Source organism: Heteronotia binoei, chromosome 2 (assembly GCF_032191835.1).
Source record: "Heteronotia binoei isolate CCM8104 ecotype False Entrance Well chromosome 2, APGP_CSIRO_Hbin_v1, whole genome shotgun sequence".
NCBI lineage: Eukaryota > Metazoa > Chordata > Lepidosauria > Squamata > Gekkonidae > Heteronotia > Heteronotia binoei.
The window spans coordinates 6,048,078-6,071,990 of record NC_083224.1 but is presented as its reverse complement, the minus strand read 5'-3'; the positions used below and the strand labels follow the sequence as shown (position 1 = coordinate 6,071,990).

Below are 23,913 nucleotides of genomic sequence, written 5' to 3'. Positions count from 1 at the left end.
GGAGGATGCAGGGGACTCGACAATGCTGAATTAAAGTTCTGAGTGAGTGATTTGGCTACTGCAAAAATTAGTTTGCTCTGGAACCACCCTTCCTGAGCTTAGACAAAAATGTGTGAACCGGAAGCTAAAAAACTGTGAGATAGCTCACTTCAGGGTCATCAGAAAGCGGGGGGGAGGGGGGGAGGAAAATGTCTGCTGGACACTCCATTATTCCCTATGGAGACCGATTCCCATAGGATATAATGGAAAAGTGATCCGTTGGTATCTGGGGCTCTGGGGGGGCTGTTCTTTGAGCTAGAGGCACCAGATTTGCTGCATATAATCTGGTGCATCTCCCCAAAACACCTTCCAAGTTTCAACAGGATTGGACCAGGGGGTCCAATTCTATGAGCCCCCAAAGAAGGTGCCCCTATCCTTCATTATTTCCAAAGGAGGGAAGGCATTTAAAAGGAGCACGGTCCCTTTCAGTGTGATGCCCAGCACTCCCTTTGGAGTTCAGTCATGCTTGTCACACCCTGGCTCCTGGCTCCACCCCCAAAGTTGCCAGATATTTCTTGAATTGGACTTGGCAACCCCACGTGCAGCCAGATTTAGTTAAAACTTGTGTTGATCCCTGCGAGTTCTTTCCCCTCCCTCTTCCCAGATTGCCTGGCAGCTCCATCCCTGCAGGAAGATGTTCAAGCTCTTCACTCTGGGAATCGTCCTCTGCCTTCTGGCACCCTCTCATGGCACCTGCGGATCCTGCGGCACTGTGGTGAGAGTCAAGCGGGAAGCTCTGGAATACGGTAGGTCTGCCTCTGCGCCTGCCGTTCAGAGAGGGTCAGGTCGCCTCCCTCCCCCTTTGCACTTCCCAGTGCTTTAAAAAAAAAAAAAAAAACATGGTCAAGCCACCTTGAATTCCCAGCCCCACAATGCAGAATCTTCCCATGTTTAGTTAGTGTGGGCTTCGGCTACATGTAAATGTTTGAGGTGATTTCCATATAAACACAAGTTCTCATTTATAAGATTACAACCGCTGACCCTTTTCCTTCCTTCCTTCCTACCTTCCTTCCTTCCTTCCTTCCTTCCTTCCTTCCTTCCTTCCTTCCTTCCTTCCTTCCTTCCTTCCTTCCTTCCTTCCTTCCTTCCCATCCTCCCTCCCTTCCTTCTTCCCCACCCACCTCCCCATCTAACTTCTTTCCTCCCTCCCTCCCCTTTCTTCCTACCTTCTCTCCCTTCCCTTCCTCCCTCCCTCCCTTCTTCCCCACCCACCTCCCAACCTAACTTCTTTCCTCCCTCCCTCCCTCCCTCCCTCCCTTCCTTCCTTCCTTCCTTCCTTCCTTCCTTCCTTCCTTCCTTCCTTCCTTCCTTCCTTCCTTCCTTCCTTCCTTCCCATCCTCCCTCCCTTCCTTCTTCCCCACCCACCTCCCCATCTAACTTCTTTCCTCCCTCCCTCCCTCCATCCCCTTTCTTCCTACCTTCTCTCCCTTCCCTTCCTCCCTCCCTCCCTTCTTCCCCACCCACCTCCCAACCTAACTTCTTTCCTCCCTCCCTCCCTCCCTCCCTCCCTTCCTTCCTTCCTTCCTTCCTTCCTTCCTTCCTTCCCATCCTCCCTCCCTTTCTTCTTCCCCACCCACCTCCCCATCTAACTTCTTTCCTCCCTCCCTCCCTCCATCCCCTTTCTTCCTACCTTCTCTCCCTTCCCTTCCTCCCTCCCTCCCTTCTTCCCCACCCACCTCCCAACCTAACTTCTTTCCTCCCTCCCTCCCTCCCTCCCTCCCTTCCTTCCTTCCTTCCTTCCTTCCTTCCTTCCTTCCTTCCTTCCTTCCTTCCTTCCTTCCTTCCCATCCTCCCTCCCTTCCTTCTTCCCCACCCACCTCCCCATCTAACTTCTTTCCTCCCTCCCTCCCTCCATCCCCTTTCTTCCTACCTTCTCTCCCTTCCCTTCCTCCCTCCCTCCCTTCTTCCCCACCCACCTCCCAACCTAACTTCTTTCCTCCCTCCCTCCCTCCCTCCCTTCCTTCCTTCCTTCCTTCCTTCCCATCCTCCCTCCCTTCCTTCTTCCCCACCCACCTCCCCATCTAACTTCTTTCCTCCCTCCCTCCCTCCCCTTTCTTCCTACCTTCTCTCCCTTCCCTTCCTCCCTTCCTCCCTCCCTTCTTCCCCACCCACCTCCCAACCTAACTTCTTTCCTCCCTCCCTCCCTCCCTCCCTCCCTCCCTTCCTTCCTTCCTTCCTTCCTTCCTTCCTTCCTTCCTTCCTTCCTTCCTTCCTTCCCATCATCCCTCCCTTCCTTCTTCCCTACCCACCTCCCCATCTAACTTCTTTCCTCCCTCCCTCCCTCCATCCCCTTTCTTCCTACCTTCTCTCCCTTCCCTTCCTCCCTCCCTCCCTTCTTCCCCACCCACCTCCCAACCTAACTTCTTTCCTCCCTCCCTCCCTCCCTCCCTTCCTTCCTTCCTTCCTTCCTTCCTTCCTTCCTTCCTTCCTTCCTTCCTTCCTTCCTTCCTTCCTTCCTTCCTTCCTTCCCATCCTCCCTCCCTTCCTTCTTCCCCACCCACCTCCCCATCTAACTTTTTTCCTCCCTCCCTCCCTCCATCCCCTTTCTTCCTACCTTCTCTCCCTTCCCTTCCTCCCTCCCTCCCTTCTTCCCCACCCACCTCCCAACCTAACTTCTTTCCTCCCTCCCTCCCTCCCTCCCTCCCTTCCTTCCTTCCTTCCTTCCTTCCTTCCTTCCTTCCTTCCTTCCTTCCTTCCTTCCTTCCTTCCTTCCTTCCTTCCTTCCTTCCTTCCTTCCTTCTCTCAAACATCTGACATTCATGTCTCGTGGCTCTCTCACGTTTTTTCTACATGGCTCTTACATTAAGCAAGTTTGGCCATCCCTGTTGTAACCTATACTATCGTTTGTACGGAGCTAAAGTTTACTTAGTAAAGCTTTATTTAAAAAAAAAAAAAAAAAAAGATTACAAGCTCTTTGGAGACTGCTTTGGCCCCACTGACAACCATTATTAAGACTGTAAGCTCTCTGGAGTCCAGGTTAGAGACTTCAGTTCAAAGTGATACCAAAGCTACATATTTATTCATTTATCTTGGACCTGATGAAGAGTTGAAACGGTGCACTTTGAACCGACCCACTGTTGTCCATATATATGTCCATATATATATTCGCGATGCATTTCTGGAATTTGTGTATCCATATATTGGGAATGTATATTTGGAATTAGTATTTTGCTGTGTCTGACCGGCTAGCACAAAAATATTCTTATTGTTGCGTTGTTGTGCCTGTAAGCAGTGTATTTTTGATTTGGAATCCCCAGGTGAGGGCAGGGGATCTCCCGGTTTGGGGCCCTCCCCCTGCTTCAGAGTCATCAGAAAGTTGGGGGGGGGGGAATATCTGCTGGGCACTCCATTATGCCCTATGGAGACTAATGGAAAACTGATCCATGGGTATCTGGGGGTCTGGGGGGGGGAAGGGTTGTTTTTAGAGGTAGAGGCACCAAGCTCTCAGCATAGCATCTGGTGACTCTCCTCAAAACAACCCTGGAAGTTTCAAAAAGATTGGACTGCGGGCCCCCCAAAAGATGCTCCTGTTCTCCATTATTCCCTATGAAAGGAAGACATTTAAATGGAGCGTGGTCCCTTTAAATGTGATGGCCGGAACTCCCTTTGGGGTTCAATTGTGCTTGTCCCACCCTTGCTCCTGGCTCCACCCCCAAAGTCCCCAGATTTTTCTTGGGCCAACTCTACTTGCCAGCCACTTTAAAACAAGAGGAAAGGTGGGTGATAAATGTTTTAGTAAATGAATAAGCAGCAATAGCATCAAAACCTGTGGAGGTTGGTTCTCACTAGGGTTGCCAAGTCCAATTCAAGAAATATTTGGGGACTTTGGGGGTGGAGCCAGGAGACATTGGGGCGGAGCCAGGAGCACGGGTGTGACAAGCATAATTGAACTCCAAGGGAGTTCTGGCCATCACATTTAAAATGCCTTCCCTCCTTTGGAAACAATGAAGGATAGGGGCACCTTCTTTTGGGGCTCATAGAATTGGACCCCCTGGTCCAATCATTTTGAAACTTGGGGGGCATTTTTAGGAGAGGCACTAGATGCTATACTGAAAATGTGGTGCTTCTACCCCAAAAAACAGTCCCCCCCCCCAGAGCCCCAGATACCCATGGATCAATTCTCCATGATTTTCTATGGGCATAAGTCTCCATAGGGAATAATGGAGTGCCCAGCAGACATTTCCCTCTCCTCCTCCCGCTTTCTGATGACCCTGAAGCGGGGGGAGGGCCTCCAAACCGGGGGATCCCCTGCCCCCACCTGGGGATTGGCAACCCTAGTTCTCGCAAAAGAGCATCTTGACCCTACAATTGGCACAGAGACCTGTTCTCCAGGCATAATCCATCACACTGAATCAAGCTGAAAACTGGGGTGAGGCCTAGGAAAGCCGCCTATAACTGTAATATCACGCCTAATAGGATATCTATGCCTTGTTTCAAGCAGCCGTATCCCTAGGCCTATTGCATTCCTTATAAGGTGCCTCATCTCTTGGAAGATATTGGATTTATATCCCACCCTATACTCTGAATCTATTCATGGCTTTGACTTACACTGTGTGATCCCCAGGGCTTTTTTTGAGCCGGAATGGACAAGAATGCAATTCTGGCTGGCTTGGTATCAGGGGGTGTGGCCCGATATGCAAATTTGTTCCCGCCGGGCTTTTTTGTGGGAAAAGCCCAGCAGGAACACATTTGCATATTAGGCCACACCCCCCTGATGCCAAGCCAGCCAGAACTGCATCCCTGTGTGAAACAATGGTGATGCAAGGGGGTGTGGACTAATATGCAAATGAGTTTTTGCCGGGCTTTTTCTACAAAAAAAGCCCTGCGCGAAACAACGGTGATGCAAGGGGGTGTGGCTTAATACGCGAATGAGTTCTTGCCGGGCTTTTTCTTCGGACTTTTCAAGCTTTTTGCAGACTATTTACAACACTGGGTAAGAATGCCAAACCTTTACAACAGTAAATAACGCTTTCGTAGAAGAGAGTTATACACTTAGCTGACTGCAGAGATAAAGGACGCATCTCACGTCTTTAACGGAACAGGTTTGGGGGTTAGGATCCTTCTCAAGCATTTTGTGTCTTCTCCCTGTAGCCTGTCAGGAGGGGAGACCGTTTCTGCTGAAGGGCCTGCTGGCCATACAGATCCCAGGTTATAAGCCCGGATTTCTTCTCGGAGGACTTCTGAATGTCATTGGGTGAGTGGCGACTCTTGCTTACTGCAGGGTATTTTGTTAGGGTAACGTGTGGCTGTTTGCGTGCGTACAAAATAGGGTTGCCAAGTCCAATTCAAGAAATATCTAGGGTGGAGCCAGGAGACTTTGGGGGTGGAGCCAGGAGCAAGGGTGTGACAAGCATAATTGAACTCCAAGGGAGTTCTGGCCATCACATTTAAAGGGACAGAACACCTTTTTAAATGCCTTCCTTCCATAGGAAATAATGAAGGATAGGGGCACCTTCTTTTGGGGCTCATAGAATTGGACACTCCAGTCCAATCGTTTTGAAACTTGGGAGGTATTTTGGGGAGAGGCATTAGATACTATACTGAAAATTTGGTGCCTCTAACTCAAATAACAGCCCTTGATACCTCCAGATCAATTCCCCATTATACCCTATGAGAATCGATCTCTACATAGGGAATAATGAAGTGCTCAGCAGACGTTTCCCTCCCTCCCCCACTCCCCCGCTTCTGGCGACTCTGAAGCAGGGGATTGGCCTCTCTATTCATGAGTTGCAGCCAACTTCTTCAAAGTAACACAGACACCCCATCTCAAGAGGAAGCCTTTCCAATCGGAGACTGAAGCCTCCGGAGGTGGAAAGTCACATGGTGGCTTTGTGGGCGGGGTTTCCCCTGCTGACCGGCTGACTGGGGTGGGAAGGAGCCTGGGAAAGCGGAAGAACCCCCACTGGGACCTGGGGATTGGCAAGCCGAGTACAAAGAAAGACGTTATCAGACTCCATTAAAAATCTCAGCCCTGGAGAGAGAACATAGATATCTGCGTCTCTCCAGGACGGAGATTTTATGGCACAGCCTATAACTGGTTGTGGAAACATACAGGCTAGCAGCACAGCAACTCAGCGCGAGTTTGGTAAGTACCTTAGACAGCAGCACTAGTTTTAGAGTAGGAGCTGACTGTGGAAAGTCCCTGCGCCTCAGACTTCCGGAAGCCAGTAGGGTTGCCGAGTCCATTGCAAGAAATATCTGGGGACTTTGGGGGTGGAGCCAGGAGCAAGGGTGGGACAAGCACGATTGAACTCCAAAGGGAGTCCTGGCCATCACATTTCAAGGCACCGCACACCTTTTCAATGCCTTCCTTCCATAGGAGATAATGAAGGATAGGGGCACCTTCTTTGGGGGCTCATAGAATTGGACCCCCTGGTCCAATCCTTTTGAAACCTAGAAGGTGTTTTGGGAAGAGGCACTGGATGCTATGCTGCAAGTTTGGTGCCTGTACCTCTAAAAACAGACCCCCCCCCAGATCAATTCTCCATTGCACCCTGTGGGAAGCAGTCTCCATAGGGAATAATGGAGCACCCAGCAGACATTTCCCTCCCCCTCCCCGCTTTCTGATGACCTTGATTCGGGGGGAGGGCCTCCAAACCAGGAGATCCCCTGCTCCCACCTGGGGATTGGCAACCCTAAAAGCAAGTGAGTAGGCGGGCACACAATTTCCCTTCAGGGCTCCTAAGTTCCCGCTAGGGGTGGGGGATCCCCCGGTTTGGCGGTCCCCAACTTTCCAGCAGGGAAGAGGCTTCCGGAAGAATCTCCACGCCCAAAAGAGCCTGTTGCTGCACAGCGTGATGACATCACCCGGAAGTGTCATATCACGCCAGTCTCGTCACGTGGGACGCTCTAGGAATTTGGTTGAAACTCTATGGTTTTTCATGGGGACGCTCTAGGAATTTTTTTTGGGGGGGACTCTATAGTACCGTAGAGTTACCCCCCGATTTGCTAGAGCGTCCCCGCGCAAACTTGTGCACATTGCACTGGTTACCAGTTGAGTTCAGGATCCGCTTCAGGGTTCTAGTATTGACATTCAAAGCCTTACATGGCCTGGGACTGACATAGCTGAGGGACCGCCTCTCCCCATATGAGCCCCGAAGGTAGCTGCGATCGGCCAACCAACACCTTCTGGTCATCCCTGGCCCAAAGGACGGCCATCTTGCCTCAACCAGGGCCTTTTCAGCCCTGGCCCCAACCCAGAACCAATGGATTGAAATTAAATCAAAAGAGTTTCCGGCTCAACATTAGGAAGAACTTCCTCACCATTAGAGCGGTTCCTCAGTGGAACAGGCTTCCTTGGGAGGTGGTGGGCTCTGCTTCCTTGGAGGTTTTTCAACAGGGGCTAGATGGCCATCTGACAGCGATGAAGATCCAGTGAATTTAGGGGGAGGGGTTTGTGAGTTTAGAGCAGTTCCTCAGTGGAACAGGCTTCCTCCTTGGGAGGTGGTGGGCTCTCCTTCCTTGGAGGTTTTTAAGCAGAGGCTAGCTGGCCCTCTGACAGCAATGAGGATCTTGTGAATTTAGGGGGAGGGGTTTGTGAGTTTCCTGCCTTGTGCAGGGGGTTGGACTAGATGACCCTAGAGGTCCCTTCCAACTCTAGGATTCTATGATTCTAAGAACTTCCTGACCATTAGAGCGGTTCCTCAGTGGAACAGGCTTCCTTGGGAGGTGATGGGCTCTCCTTCCTTAGAGGTGTTTAAGCAGAGGCTAGATGGCCATCTGACAGCGATGAAGATCCTTTGAATTTAGGTGGAGGTGTTTGTGGGTTTTCTGCATTGTGCAGGGGATTGGACTAGATGACCCTAGAGGTCCCTTCCAACTCTAGGATTCTATGATTCTAAGAACTTCCTGACCATTAGAGCGGTGCCTCAGTGGAACAGGCTTCCTCCTTGGGAGGTGGTGGGCTCTCCTTCCTTGGTGGTTTCTAAGCAGAGGCTAGATGGCCCTCTGACAGCAATGAAGATCCTGTGAATTTAGGGGGAGGTGTTTGTGAGTTTTCTGCATTGTGCAGGGGGTTGAACTAGATGACCCCATGGGTCCCTTCCAACTCTAAGATTCTAATGCAAACCATAAATTTCAAATAACGAGGGTTCAAAAGACATACAGCTTACCTAGCAAGTCTTACTATAGCTACTTAATGAAGAAGACCCGTGTTGAACTCTAGGTGATCCTGCTTTCCACTTCTCCAATTATGTGCCACAGGTGTTCTGCCTAAAAGCCTCATTGAGGACTAGAGCTCCTTATGTGTGCCAAGTTTAGTCAGCTAGTGACTTCAAAAGACAGCCGCGTGTCTGTGTTGTTTCAAGGCCAAGTTGTGAAGCTTATTAAAAGTTGCCTGCCTTCTGTTTATAAGAAAGGAAAGGTCCCCTGTGCAAGCGCCAGTCGTTTCCGACTCAGGGGTGACGTTGCTTTCACAACGTTTTCACGGCAGACTTTTTATGGGGTGGTTTGCCCTTGCCTTCCCCAGTCATCTACGCTTTCCCCCCAGCAAGCTGGGGACTCATTTGACCGACCCCGAGAGGATGGAAGGCTGAGTCAACCTCGAGCCAGCTACCTGAAAACCCAGCTTCCGCTGGGGATCAAACTCAGGTCGTGAGCAGAGCTTAGGACTGCAGTACTGCAGCTTTACCGCTCTGCACCACGGGGCTCTATTATGCCTAGGAAAGGAAAGGAAAGGTTCCCTGTGCAAGCACCAGTCACTCAGGGGTGACGTTACTTTCACAATGTTTTCACGGCAGACTTTTTACAGGGTGGTTTGCCATTGCCTTCCCCAGTCATCTACACTTCCCCCCCCCCCCAGCAAGCTGGGGATTCATTATACCAACCTCGGACGGATGGAAGGCTGAGTCAACCTCGAGCCGGCTACCTGAAAACCCAGCTTCCGCCAGGGATCAAACTCAGGTCATGAGCAGAGCTTAGGACTGCAGGACTGCAGCTTTAACACTCTGCGCCATGGGTTTTTTTCTGTTTATAGGGTTCACGTATAAAGTTCAGGCCTGTCCTTTTGCCGCCAGCGCCTGATCCGATTTGTTAATCAATAATCAATATGAGGCAAGCAACAATATTCTTGGGAGAGAGTCTTTGTATTTCAAACAATTTTATTAGTAACATATGGTAATAAATTTCAATTTCTTACTTCATTAATAATTACTTTTTTTTTTAATCTATCCCATATATTACTTTCTACCCACCCCTCCCCCTGTTACTTGACCCCCACCGGTGTTATATACTTAAAATCTTAATATTAAAGGTACCCTTAATTAATAAGAACCAAAATTAATATCCTCCTCCCTCTTGTACTTAGTCATTATCAAAAATTGTCCAATGTCCTTTTATTTTCCACTCTTTTTCTACGTATCTTCTGAACTTTTCCCACTCCATCTTAAATACTTCTAAATCATAGTCTCTTAAGGTCCTTGTTAACTTGTCCATTTCACTCTATGTCATAACTCTTACAATCCAATCCCATTTCTCTGGTATTTTTTCTTGCTTCCACAACTGCACACACAGTGTCCTCGCAGCTGAAAGCAAGTACCCAATTAAAGTTCTATCTTCTTTTGGAATTTTTTTCCCATTTGTAATCCCAACAGAAAAGTCTCTGCAACTTTCTTAAATTCATATCCCAAGATCCTAGAAAGAGAGTCTTTGACCCTTACAGATGTTAACTCTGACAATCATATAACTGTTTTTTTGCTTTTGCAGGATCAAAATCTTGGATGTTCAGCTTCCACACCTCACTGTGAAGCTTATGAAAAACACTGGCGTCCAGGTTTCTTTAAGCAGCCAATTCCACATCAAAGGTCACATGTGAGTTTGGGGGCTAAGCACGGGAGCTTTCCTAAGGGGCCGCATAGGACCTGGGCTTCATAGTTTTCATGGGCCCCTGAATGGGTGTGGAGGGAATGTCCCCCCCCCCCCCCCGCTACTGGAGACAAAGCTGCTGCCCTCTGCATCTTATTGTTCCTGCAGAAATCCATCCCCACCTAAGCACCACCTTCTCCATTTAATTTAGCAGTGGATCTGTTTTTGTCTCAGCGCATGTCCTTGTGAGAAAGCCATCCCCTTTGGTGTAGTGCAGGGGTGGCCGACGGTAGCTCTCCAGATGTTTTTTTGCCTACAACTCCCATCAGCCCCAGCCATCAGCCATGCTGGCTGGGGCTGATGGGAGCTGTAGGCGAAAAAACATCTGGAGAGCTACCGTCGGCCACCCCTGGCTGTAGGGGTTAAACGCATGGACTCTTGTCTGGGAGAACCGGATTTGATTCCCCACTCCTCCACTTGCAGCTGCTGGAATGGCCTTGGGTCAGCCATAGCTCTCGTAGGAGTTGTCTTTGAAAGGGCGGCTTCTGGGAGAGCTCTCTCAGCCCCACCCACCTCACAGGGTGTCTGCTGTGGGGGGAGAAGATGAACATATGAACGTATGAAGCTGCCTTATACTGAATCAGACCCTTTGGTCCATCAAAGTCAGTATTGTCTACTCAGACTGGCAGCGGCTTTCCAGGGTCTCAAGCTAAGTTTTTTCACACCTATTTGCCTGGACCCTTTTAGTCGGAGATGCCGGGGATTGAACTTGGGGCCTTCTGCTTACCAAGCAGATGCTCTACCACTGAGCCACCATCCCTCCACTATTGTAAGCCGCTCTGAGTTTCTGATTCAGAGAGAAAGGTGGGGTATAAATCTGCAATTCTTCTTCTTATCTGAGAGAACCGGGTTTGATTCCCCACTCCTCCACTAGCGGCTGCTGAAATGGCCTTGGGTCAGCCAGAGCTCTGGCAGAGGTTGTCCTTGAAAGGGCAGCTGCTGTGACAGCACTCTCAGCCCCACCCACCTCACAGGGTGTCTGTTGTGGGAGAAGAAGATAAAGGAGATTGTGAGCCACTCTAAATCTCTGATTCAGAGAGAAGGGTGGGGTATAAATCTCCAATTCTTCTTCTTCTTATCTGGGAGAACTGGGTTTGATTCCCCACTCCTCCACTTGCGGATGCTGGAATGGCATTGGGTCAGCTGTAGCTCTGGCAGAAGTTGCCCTTGAAAAGGGCAGCTGCTGTGAGAGCCCTCTCAGCCCCACCCACCACACAGGGTGTCTGTTGTGGGAGAAGAAGACAAAGGAGATTGTAGACCGCTCTGAGACTCTGAGATTCAGAGAGAAGGGTGGGGTCATCTTCTTCTTCTTGATTGAACCTTCTGCAGTAGGGTTGCCAAGTACAATTCAAGAAATATCTGGGGACTTTGGGGGTGGAGCCAGGAGACTTTGGGGATGGAGCCAGGAGACTTTGGGGATGGAGCCAGGAGACATTGGGGGTGGAGCCAGAAACAAGGGTGTGGCAAGCATCATTGACTCCAAAGGGAGTTCTGGCCATCACATTCCAAGGGACTGAACACCTTTTAAATGCCTTCCTTCCATAGGAAATAATGAAGGATAGGGTCACCTTCTTTTGGGGCACATAGAATTGGACCCGCTTGTCCAATCTTTTTGGAACTTGGAGGGTATTTTGTGGAGAGGCACCAGATGCTACGCTGCAAATTTTGGGCTTCTACCTCAAAAAACAGCCCCCCCAAAGCCCCAGACACCCGCGGATCCATTCTCCATTATTTCCTATGGGAATACATCTCCATAGGGAATAATAAAGTTCCCAGCAGATATTTCCCTCCCCTCCCCCCGCTTTCTGACGACCCTGAAGCGGGGGGAGGGCCTCCAAACCGGGGGATCCCCTGCCCCCACCTGGGGATTGGCAACCCTAGTTAGAACATCAGTGATTTCTAGGGCAACATTCTGATATTTGGGCACAAACTCTATGGCAGGATCTGATTTAACCATAGAATATTTGCTGAAATACCAGAGCATCCCTAGATGGACCTCTGGTCTAATTCTGCAGGGATCTTCTTTTCAGGGGAAAAGACTCAGTTTCTGCCACTGTCCCTCTAGCAGGGCTATTCTGATGTTCTTCTCAAGGGATGGCCTCGGCCTCTCTGCCCTGTTGTTGTCCCTCCAGAGGAACTGGGTGGCCACTGTGTGAGACAGGAGGCTGGACTAGAGGGACCCGCACTGGTCTGATCCAGCAGGGCTCTTCTGAGGTTCTTATGAAGGCCTCGGCCTCTCTGCCCTGTTGTTGGCCCTCCAGAGGAACTGGTTGGCCACTGTGTGAGACAGGAGGCTGGACTAGATGGACCCTCCCTGGTCTGATCCAGAAGGGCTCTTCTGATGTTCTTATGAAGGCCTCGGCCTCTCTGCCCTGTTGTTGGCCCTCCAGAGGAACTGGGTGGCCACTGTGAGAGACAGGAGGCTGGACTGGGTGGACCCTCACTGGTCTGACCCAGCAGGGCTCTTCTGATGTTCTTATGAAGGCCTCGGCCTCTCTGCCCTGTTGTTGTCCCTCCAGAGGAACTGGCTGGCCCCTGTGTGAGACAGGAGGCTGGACTAGATGGACCCTCCCTGGTCTGACCCAGCAGGGCTCTTCTGATGTTCTTATGAAGGCCTCGGCCTCTCTGCCCTGTTGTTGGCCCTCCAGAGGAACTGGCTGGCCACTGTATGAGACAGGAGGATGGACTAGATGGACCCTCACTGGTCTGATCCAGCAGGGCTCTTCTGATGTTCTTATGAAGACCTCGGCCTCTCTGCCCTGTTGTTGGCCCTCCAGAGGAACTGGCTGGCCACTGTATGAGACAGGAGGATGGACTAGATGGACCCTCACTGGTCTGATCCAGCAGGGCTCTTCTGATGTTCTTATGAAGGCCTCGGCCTCTCTGCCCTGTTGTTGGCTCTCCAGAGGAACTGGTTGGCCACTGTGTAAGACAAGATGCTGGACTGGATGGACCCTCACTGGTCTCATCCAGCAGGGCTCTTCTGATGTTCTTATGAAGGCCTCGGCCTCTCTGCCCTGTTGTTGGCCCTCCAGAGGAACTGGTTGGCCACTGTGTAAGACAAGATGCTGGACTGGATGGACCCTCACTGGTCTCATCCAGCAGGGCTCTTCTGATGTTCTTATATGAAGGCCTCGGCCTCTCTGCCCTGTTGTTGTCCCTCCAGAGGAACTGGTTGGCCCCTGTGTGAGACAGGAGGCTGGACTGGATGGACCCTCACTGCTCTGATCCAGCAGGGCTCTTCTGATGTTCTTAGGAAGGCCTCAGCCTCTCTGCCCTGTTGTTGGCCCTCCAGAGGAACCGGTTGGCCACTGTGTGAGACAGGAGGCTGGACTAGAGGGACCCTCCCTGGTCTGACCCAGCAGGGCTCTTCTGATGTTCTTATGAAGGCCTCGGCCTCTATGCCCTGTTGTTGGCCCTCCAGAGGAACTGGGTGGCCACTGTGTGAGACAGGAGGCTGGACTAGAGGGACCCTCCCTGGTCTGACCCAGCAGGGCTCTTCTGATTTTCTTATGAAGGCCTCGGCCTCTCTGCCCTGTTGTTGGCCCTCCAGAGGAACTGGGTGGCCACTGTGTGAGACAGGATGCTGGACTAGATGGACCCTCCCTGGTCTGATCCAGCAGGGCTCTTCTGATGTTCTTATGAAGGCCTCGGCCTCTCTGCCCTGTTGTTGGCCCTCCAGAGGAACTGGGTGGCCACTGTGTGAGACAGGATGCTGGACTAGATGGACCCTCCCTGGTCTGATCCAGCAGGGCTCTTCTGATGTTCTTATGAAGGCCTCGGCCTCTCTGCCCTGTTGTTGGCCCTCCAGAGGAACTGGCTGGCCCCTGTGTGAGACAGGAGGCTGGACTGGATGGACCCTCCCTGGTCTGATCCAGCAGGGCTCTTTTCATTTCCTTGTTTTTACTTTCTTGTGCAGCGTGGAATTGAAAGTGGGATCATCCATTCTGCTTGATGTCCGCATCATGCGCAGCCAACATGGCTTCCCCATCTTGAGTATTACCGCTTGCAAATCCGTGTTGGGAGACGTGCAGATTCTTGTTGGTGGAAACAAGTAAGTGGTGTATATTATTTACTGCAGTTATATTCCATCTTTTTCACGGAGACTTAAGACTGAACAAGGAGCGCGACATAATTAAATCAACAGGAATGAGGCATCCAATGAATAATGTAATTGGGTTTGAATTGCTGAAGTCTGAAAATGGACCTGAAACTGAGCTGAAACCAAGTATAATTTTAATTTTTATTCAACTTATTTGAAACGCTTGTTAGCTGCCTTTCTACCTTATAGGCAGCTCACAGTGTAAATAATCATAAAATACCATAAGATGCATAGAAACTACTTATTCAAACCAATGATTTAAAACTACTGAAAGGCAGAAGGAAATAAATCTTAACATGGCACTTTAAGTGATGGAGAACTTCCGTAGCAGGATCATAGTTAAAACAACACACAACATGCATAATACACAGACACATCTGTATTTTTAGAGAAGAGCAGGAATCCAGTAGCACCTTAAGAACATAAGAGAAGCCATGTTGGATCAGGCCAACGGCCCCTCCAGTCCAACACTCTGTGTCACATAAGAACATAAGAGAATCCATGTTGGATCAGGCCAACGGCCCCTCCAGTCCAACGCTCTGTGTCACATAAGAACATAAGAGAATCCATGTTGGATCAGGCCAATGGCCCCTCCAGTCCAACACTCTGTGTCACACAATGGCAAAAAAAACTCAGGTGCCATCAGTGGAGCCAGGACACTAGAAGCCCTCCCACTGTGTCCCCCCCGCCCCAAGCACCAAGAATACAGAGCATCACTGCCCCAGACAGAGTTCCATCTATACCCGGGGGCTAAGAGCCACTGATGGACCTCTGCTTCATATATGAACATAAGACAAGCCCTGTGGGATCAGGCCAGTGGCCCCTCCAGTCCAACACTCTGTGTCACATAAGAACATAAGAGAAGCCCTGTTGGATCAGGCCAGTGGCCCATCCAGTCCAACACTTGAGGTGGTGTTTGTGAGCTTCCTGCATTGTGCAGAGGGTTGGACTAGATGACCCTGGAGATCCCTTTCAATTCAAGGATTCTATGCTTTAACTGGGCTCTCCTTCCTTGGAGGTTTTTAAGCAGAGGTAGAGGCTAGATGGCCATCTGACAGCAATGAGGATCCCGTGTATTTAGGGGGAGGTTTTTTTGAGTTTGCTGCATTGTGCAGGGGGTTGGACTAGATGACCCTGGGGATCCCAACTCTAGGATTCTATGATTCTAGCTGGTTACTGGAAATTTGATTTGGCTGCGCAATTTGTTTGTTTTTTTAAAACGAAAAAGTTTTTACCACCAGCTGCCACCGCAGTTCAAAGATATTCACTGTGTGACTTAAAAATAAGTTCCGGCAGCCAATTTGCGGTTGGCTCCGCCTCCTTCAGCAGCCATCTTGTGGCTACGCTGAGGGAGGCAGTGGGGCCCTTGGATGACCATGGGATAAAAGGATTACTGAAGGAGGATAGGGAAATGGCTGAGAAGTTGAATGCATTTTTTGCCTCCGTCTTCACTGTGGAAGATGAGAACTTTTTGCTCGCCCCAGAACCACTAATTTTGGAAGGGGTGTTGAAAGACCTGAGTCAGATTGAGGTGACAGAAGAGGAGGGCCTACAACTGATAGACAAATTAAAAACTAATAAGTCACCGGGTCCGGATGGCATACATCCGAGAGTTCTGAAAGAACTCAAAGTTGAACTTGTGGATCTTTTGACAAAAATCTGTAATCTTTCATTGAAATCTGCCTCCGTTCCTGAGGACTGGAAGGTAGCAAATGTCACCCCCATCTTTAAAAAGGGTTCCAGAGGAGATCCGGGAAATTACAGGCCAGTCAGTCTGACTTCAATACCGGGAAAGTTGGTAAAAAGCATTATCAAGGACAGAATGAGTAGGCACATTGATGAACACGGGTTATCGAGGAAGACTCAGCATGAGTTCTGTAAGGGAAGATCTCGCCTCACTAACCTGTTACATTTCTTTGAGGGGGTGAACAAACATGTGGACAAAGGAGACCCGATAGATGTTGTTTACCTTGACTTCCAGAAAGCTTTTGATAAAGTTCCTCATCAAAGGCTCCTTAGAAAGCTTGAGAGTCATGGAGTAAAAGGACAGGTCCTCTTGTGGATCAAAAACTGGCTGAGTAATAGGAAGCAGAGAGTGAGTATAAATGGGCAGTCTTCGCAGTGGAGGACGGTAAGCAGTGGGGTGCCGCAGGGCTCGGTACTGGGTCCCATGCTCTTTAACTTGTTCATAAATGATTTAGAGTTGGGAGTGAGCAGTGAAGTGGCCAAATTTGCGGATGACACTAAATTGTTCAGGGTGGTGAGAACCAGAGAGGATTGTGAGGAACCCCAAAGGGACCTGTTGAGGCTGGGTGAGTGGGCGTCAACATGGCAGATGCAGTTCAGTGTGGCCAAGTGCAAAGTAATGCACATTGGGGCCAAGAATCCCAGCTACAAATACAAGTTGATGGGGTGTGAACTGGCAGAGACTGACCAAGAGAAAGATCTTGGGGTCGTGAAAATGACTGAGTGTCTTGACTGAAAATGTCAAGACAGTGTGCGTTTGCAATAAAAAAGGCCAACGCCATGCTGGGAATTATTAGGAAGGGAATTGAAAACAAATCAGCCAGTATCATAATGCCCCTGTATAAATCGATGGTGCGGTCTCATTTGGAGTACTGTGTGCAGTTCTGGTCGCCGCACCTCAAAAAGGATATCATAGCATTGGAGAAAGTCCAGAAAAGGGCAACTAGAATGATTAAAGGGCTGGAACACTTTCCCTATGAAGAAAGGTTGAAACGCTTGGACTCTTTAGCTTGGAGAAACGTCGACTGCGGGGTGACATGATAGAGGTTTACAAGATAATGCATGGGATTGAGAAAGTAGAGAAAGAGGTACTTTTCTCCCTTTCTCACAATACAAGAACTCGTGGGCATTCAATGAAATTGCTGAGCAGACAGGTTAAAACGGATAAAAGGAAGTACTTCTTCACCCAAAGGGTGATTAACATGTGGAATTCACTGCCACAGGAGGTGGTGGCGGCCACAAGCATGGCCACCTTCAAGAGGGGTTTAGATAAAAATATGGAGCAGAGGTCCATCAGTGGCTATTAGCCACAGTGTTTTTTTTGGCCACTGTGTGACACAGAGTGTTGGACTGGATTGGCCATTGGCCTGATCCAACATGGCTTCTCTTATGTTCTTACGCCCCGCCCCCCCTGTATCCGAATTCACATTGTGTCTGCAGGCTCAAGATGGGTGGGGACCTCTGTGTTAAGCACATCAACAGGATACCAACATCCAGTTTAGTGTAGTGTTTAACTGTGCAGACTCTTATCTGGGAGAACTGAGTTTGATTCCGCACTCCTCCACTTGCAGCGGCTGGAATGGCCTTGGGTTAGCCATAGCTCTCGCAGAGCTGTCCTTGAAAGGGCAGCTTCTGTCAGAGCTCTCTCAGCCCCACTCAGCCTCAACCCCTCAGCCCTCAGCCTCCCTCACAGGGTGTCTTTTGTGGGCGATGAAGATAAAGGAGATTGAGAGCCACTCTGAGATTCAGAGTGAAGGGCGGGGTATAAATCCAGTATCTTATTCTCTCCCCTCCCTTATTATGTATTATTTTTTCCCTCTTGTTGATGTTTCTTCTTTGCTTCATCTCTTCTTCAGTTTACTTGGCTTCCTGAAGCCTCTTCAGAACCACATCCGGGCTGTGTTGATTGACAAGGTATAGTGGCCCAGTCGTGTCCCATTCGGCTTACAGCTGTGGCAGTTCTCTTCGGCCCCCCAAAGCGTTTGGCCTGCGTCTCCCAAACTCCAGGCCATGACCGCAACAGAGCGCTGCCATTAACCAATGGCACTGGCAAGATGGCGGAACACCATCCGGAATAGGTTGCTTGCATGATTATCTTTGTCTGATGAGATTCGGAAAGCGAATACTGGAATTTCAAACGTTGAAAATTTACAGTTTTCACAGCAGCATTTTTCTGTTTGAGAGAATCTTAAAGCTCTGAGCCTTCTTAAACAATAAGGTGATGTGTTGGGGGAGGGGGGGGTGAGAATGGAAGCAATGATTAGGGTGGCTAGCGAAGCTCCCGCTAAGCTGCAGAGTCTCGTGAGCAGAAATTCTACTTTGTGAGCTACTGGCATTGAAAGTGTGAGCTGCTGCCTAAATCAGTTTGCTCTGAGGCCATTTTTCCTGAGCTGAGATAAAAATGTGTGAGCTGGTTGCTAAAAGATTGTGAGCTAGCTCACACTAACTCAGCTTAGTGGGGACACTGCCCAGTTCATGAGACCGAGTAACACTTTTCATAAACAATAGATAAGCCTTATTGTACTCCAGTTTTCTCCCAGGGCAGCACACATTTGCTATTTCTAGGAAAAGCAAGAACAGTTAGATAGCAGATTCACATCACGCTTTCAGTTAAAACTCTAGTGCAGGGGTGTCAAACGTCTGGCCTGGGGGCCGAATCAGTCCCTTGGAGGGCTCCTATCAGGCCCCCGAGCAACGGGCTGTCGGCTGCTTCCTTCTCCCTCTCTCTTGCTTCCTTCTGCATCACAGCTTGCTTTGCAAGGCTTGCTCAGTCGCACAGCAGAGCTACAGAGCAAAGCCTCTCTTTTCTCCGTTGGCTGAGGCTCCTCCCTTGGGGAGGAAGGGGGGGGAGGCAAAGCTTGCTTTTCCAGGCTCTCTCAATCGCACAGCAGAGCTACTGAGCCAAACCTCCCTTCTATTGGCTGAGGCTCTTCTCCCTCCTGGCCCCCTGGGGAAGGAAGGAAAGAGCCAGAGCTTCCTTTGCCCAGTTCTCTGGATCCCATGGGAGAAATTCTTCTCCAGCACCACAGCTCAAAAGGATCTATTCTTCTGCGCTCAGCCTTTCTTGTGGTCCAGGTCTCACAGCCATACATTACTACTGGGAATACCATCGCTTTGACCATGTGGACTTTTGTTGGCAGGGCGATGTCTCTACTTTTTATTATACTGCCCAGGATCGCCATAGCTGTCCTCCCAAGGAGCAAACGTCTTTTAATTTCATATATATCTATATTATATATGTATATATAATTAAATCTGTATATCTCAGACTAAACTCAGATAAGTTCCTGTGAGAACTTCTCAGCAAAACTAATTTCTCTCTCTCTAAAATTATCCTATAATAACCTCTTTCTATCTGACCTAGTTCTCTCTACCAGCAGCCAAAATCTAGAAGCTACTAGGCATTAGTAATTTTATTAAATGCTTTAAACAGTGTAAAAAGACATAGGTTGTTGAAATAAGGGAACCAATTTTAATTTTTTTCCGCAACACACCCCTGCTCCAGTGAGTGGTCAGTTCAATATTACATCTCGTTAGGTTCAGCATAGAAGGAAAAGGAAAGGTCCCCTGTGCGAGCACCAGTCGTTTCCGACTCTGGGGTGACGTTGCTTTCGCAACGTTTTCACGGCAGACTTTTTACGGGGTAGTTTGCCATTGCCTTCCCCAGTCATCTACAGCAAGCTGGGGACTCATTTGACCAACCTCAGAAGGATGGAAGGCTGAGTCAACCTCGAGCCGGCTATCTGAATACCCAGCTTCCACTTGAAGCTTTAATCTTTAAGGACATACGCTGGGCAGAAAGCGATGTAATTTCAAATCGGCCACTAGAGGGGGCGAAATACATCTGGAACAGAACCCTGAAGCAGCAGAAACACACAAGGCAAGAAACTGAGAATGCATAAAAGCCCTACAATTTATATGCAGTAGTATGTACTCAGGTTCTCTGCAGATTCCGTGATCTCTAGAATCATAGATGGGGAGAGGACCGGCCTTTCACTAGCCCTACGCAGGAGCCCCATATGGAATGCTAAAGGGCCAGAATAGACAGCAGTTTAATAATAATAATAATAATAATAATAATAAAAACAATACCAGTTTTACTGGTAATTTTACTGGTAATACCAGTTTTACTGGTAGTGGGAAAATCACCGAAACAGAATCATGTCACGGACCCGTCCCCAGCCCCTCCCGCTGACGGTCTCCTCCTCTTTCTCCCTCTTTATGCAGATGTGTCTGAGCGTCTCCAATGTGGTGTTGGGGCTGAACGCCAAGCTGGGCACCATGGTTGGTAAGTTGCAGCTGAAGGTCACGGGCATGAGTTTTCCCCACACAGAACTCTTCCCTTGACGACCATTGCCTTTCTTTTAACTGGAGTGTCTCTTACAGCAGAGTAAAGGAAAGGGTTAGGACAAGCTCACTGCTGGTAAAGTCACAACAGCAGCAGTTATTATTGTTGTTGTTGTATGGCATTGTGTGTAGATTAGCCGGGAGATCCTAAGACTGTCTGGCAGCCTGAAGTTCAAGCTCTTTCAGCATTGGGCTTTTTTGTAGCAGGAACTCGTTGGCATACTAGGCCACACCCCCTGATGTAGCCAACCCTCCAAGAGCTTACAGGGCTCTTCTTACAGGGCCTGCTGTAAGCGCCAAGAGGATGGGCTGCATCAAGGGTGTGCGGCCTAATAAGCAAAGGAGTTCCTGCAACAACAACAAAAAAAGCCCTCGCGAGCTAGTCATGTGTTTTTGGGTTGAGCGAGCTCTGAAAGAGTTGTGACTGACCCAAGGTCAGCCAGATGGATTCGTGTGGAGGAAGAATGGGGAATCAAACCCGATTCTCTAGATTGCAGCCTGCCATTCCTAACAACTGCGCCAAGCTAGTCAGAGAAAATGGGTGAGGCCATTTCAAAAATACGGATGTGATGGCTAGCTAGTCACAAGAGAAACGCCTGATTCTTTTGGTTTCAATGCAGGGAGTCACTCTGCCCCTTTCTACTGTACCTCTCTGCCTTCCTTAAACTGGGCCAGATTATCAATTAGGCCAAGTAGGCACCGGTTTATGGGCCCCCAAGCCTTTAGGGTCCCCGACCTGGCTCCCCCCCCCCCGTTTCCCCCCTGCTTGCAGCCCTCTCAGCCTGCACACACAGCCAGCAACTGATAAGAACATCAGAGAAGGCCTGTTGGATCAGGCCAGTGGCCCTTCCAGTCCAACACTCTGTGTCACATAAGAACATAAGAGAAGCCCTGTTGGATCAGGCCAATGGCCCCTCCAGTCCAGCACTCTGTGTCTCATAAGAACATAAGTGAAGTCCTGTTGGATCAGGCCAGTGGCCCCTCCAGTCCAACACTCTGTGTCACATAAGAACAGAAGAGAAGCCCTGTTGGATCAGGGCAGTGGCCCCTCCAGTCCAACACTCTGTGTCACATAAGAACAGAAGAGAAGCCCTGTTGGATCAGGGCAGTGGCCCCTCCAGTCCAACACTCTGTGTCACATAAGAACATAAGAGAAGCCCTGTTGGATCAGGCCAGTGGCCCCTCCAGTCCAACACTCTGTGTCACATAAGAACATAAGAGAAGCCCTGTTGGATCAGGCCAGTGGCCCCTCCAGTCCAGCACTCTGTGTCACATAAGAACATAAGAGAAGCCCTGTTGGATCAGGCCAGTGGCCCCTCCAGTCCAACACTCTGTGTCACATAAGAGCATAAGAGAAGCCCTGTTGGATCAGGCCAGTGGCCCCTCCAGTCCAACACTCTGTGTCACATAAGAACATAAGAGAAGCCCTGTTGGATCAGGCCAGTGGCCCCTCCAGTCCAACACTCTGTGTCACATAAGAACATAAGAGAAGCCCTGTTGGATCAGGCCAGTGGCCCCTCCAGTCCAACACTCTGTGTCACATAAGAACATAAGAGAAGCCCTGTTGGATCAGGCCAGTGGCCCCTCCAGTCCAACACTCTGTGTCACATAAGAACATAAGAGAAGCCCTGTTGGATCAGGCCAGTGGCCCCTCCAGTCCAACACTCTGTGTCACATAAGAACATAAGAGAAGCCCTGTTGGATCAGGCCAGTGGCCCCTCCAGTCCAACACTCTGTGTCACATAAGAACATAAGAGAAGCCCTGTTGGATCAGGCCAGTGGCCCCTCCAGTCCAGCACTCTGTGTCACATAAGAACATAAGAGAAGCCCTGTTGGATCAGGCCAGTGGCCCCTCCAGTCCAACACTCTGTGTCACATAAGAGCATAAGAGAAGCCCTGTTGGATCAGGCCAGTGGCCCCTCCAGTCCAACACTCTGTGTCACATAAGAACATAAGAGAAGCCATGTTGGATCAGGCCAGTGGCCCATCCAGTCCAACACTCTGTGTCACATAAGAACATAAGAGAAGCCCTGTTGGGTCAGGCCAGTGGCCCATCCAGTCCAACACTCTGTGTCACATAAGAACATAAGAGAAGCCATGTTGGATCAGGCCAATGGCCCCTCCAGTCCAACACTCTGTGTCACATAAGAACATAAGAGAAGCCCTGTTGGATCAGGCCAGTGGCCCCTCCAGTCCAACACTCTGTGTCACATAAGAACATAAGAGAAGCCCTGTTGGATCAGGCCAGTGGCCCCTCCAATCCAACACTCTGTGTCACATAAGAACATAAGAGAAGCCCTGTTGGATCAGGTCAGTGGCCCCTCCAGTCCAACACTCTGTGTCACATAAGAACATAAGAGAAACCCTGTTGGATCAGGCCAGTGGCCCCTCCAGTCCAACACTCTGTGTCACATAAGAACATAAGAGAAGCCCTGTTGGATCAGGCCAGTGGCCCCTCCAATCCAACACTCTGTGTCACATAAGAACATAAGAGAAGCCCTGTTGGATCAGGTCAGTGGCCCCTCCAGTCCAACACTCTGCGTCACATAAGAACATAAGAGAAGCCCTGTTGGGTCAGGCCAGTGGCCCATCCAGTCCAACACTCTGTGTCACATAAGAACATAAGAGAAGCCCTGTTGGGTCAGGCCAGTGGCCCCTCCAGTCCAACACTCTGCGTCACATAAGAACATAAGAGAAGCCCTGCTGGATCAGGCCAGTGGCCCCTCCAGTCCAACACTCTGCGTCACATAAGAACATAAGAGAAGCCCTGTTGGATCAGGCCAGTGGCCCCTCCAGTCCAACACTCTGCGTCACATAAGAACATAAGAGAAGCCCTGTTGGGTCAGGCCAGTGGCCCATCCAGTCCAACACTCTGTGTCACATAAGAACATAAGAGAAGCCCTGTTGGATCAGGCCAGTGGCCCCTCCAGTCCAACACTCTGCGTCACATAAGAACATAAGAGAAGCCCTGTTGGATCAGGCCAGTGGCCCCTCCAGTCCAACACTCTGTGTCACATAAGAACATGAGAGAAGCCCTGTTGGGTCAGGCCAGTGGCCCATCCAGTCCAACACTCTGCGTCACATAAGAACATAAGAGAAGCCCTGTTGGATCAGGCCAGTGGCCCCTCCAGTCCAACACTCTGCGTCACATAAGAACATAAGAGAAGCCCTGTTGGGTCAGGCCAGTGGCCCATCCAGTCCAACACTCTGTGTCACAGAAGAACATAAGAGAAGCCCTGTTGGATCAGGCCAGTGGCCCCTCCAGTCCAACACTCTGTGTCACATAAGAACATAAGAGAAGCCCTGTTGGGTCAGGCCAGTGGCCCATCCAGTCCAACACTCTGTGTCACAGAAGAACATAAGAGAAGCCCTGTTGGATCAGGCCAATGGCCCCTCCAGTCCAACACTCTGTGTCACATAAGAACATGAGAGAAGCCCTGTGGGATCAGGCCAGTGGCCCCTCCAGTCCAACACTCTGTGTCACATAAGAACATAAGAGAAGCCCTGTTGGATCAGGCCAGTGGCCCCTCCAGTCCAACACTCTGCGTCACATAAGAACATAAGAGAAGCCCTGTTGGGTCAGGCCAGTGGCCCATCCAGTCCAACACTCTGTGTCACAGAAGAACATAAGAGAAGCCCTGTTGGATCAGGCCAGTGGCCCCTCCAGTCCAACACTCTGCGTCACATAAGAACATAAGAGAAGCCCTGTTGGATCAGGCCAGTGGCCCCTCCAGTCCAACACTCTGCGTCACATAAGAACATAAGAGAAGCCCTGTTGGATCAGGCCAGTGGCCCCTCCAGTCCAACACTCTGCGTCA

At 49.9% G+C, this 23,913-nt stretch overlaps 1 protein-coding gene across 1 annotated transcript in view; it reads left to right on the top strand.

Moving 5' to 3' along the window:
• The first annotated feature begins 673 nt into the window (after positions 1 to 673).
• Positions 674 to 23,913, top strand: part of BPIFB2 (BPI fold containing family B member 2) — a 54,601-nt gene continuing 31,361 nt past the window's right edge. Inside the window, exons 1-6 of the mRNA XM_060263581.1 lie at positions 674 to 785; positions 5,131 to 5,233; positions 9,742 to 9,846; positions 13,820 to 13,954; positions 17,605 to 17,662; positions 19,976 to 20,036. Coding sequence (XP_060119564.1) covers positions 674 to 785; positions 5,131 to 5,233; positions 9,742 to 9,846; positions 13,820 to 13,954; positions 17,605 to 17,662; positions 19,976 to 20,036 — 574 coding nt within the window. The remainder of the gene's footprint in view (positions 786 to 5,130; positions 5,234 to 9,741; positions 9,847 to 13,819; positions 13,955 to 17,604; positions 17,663 to 19,975; positions 20,037 to 23,913) is intronic.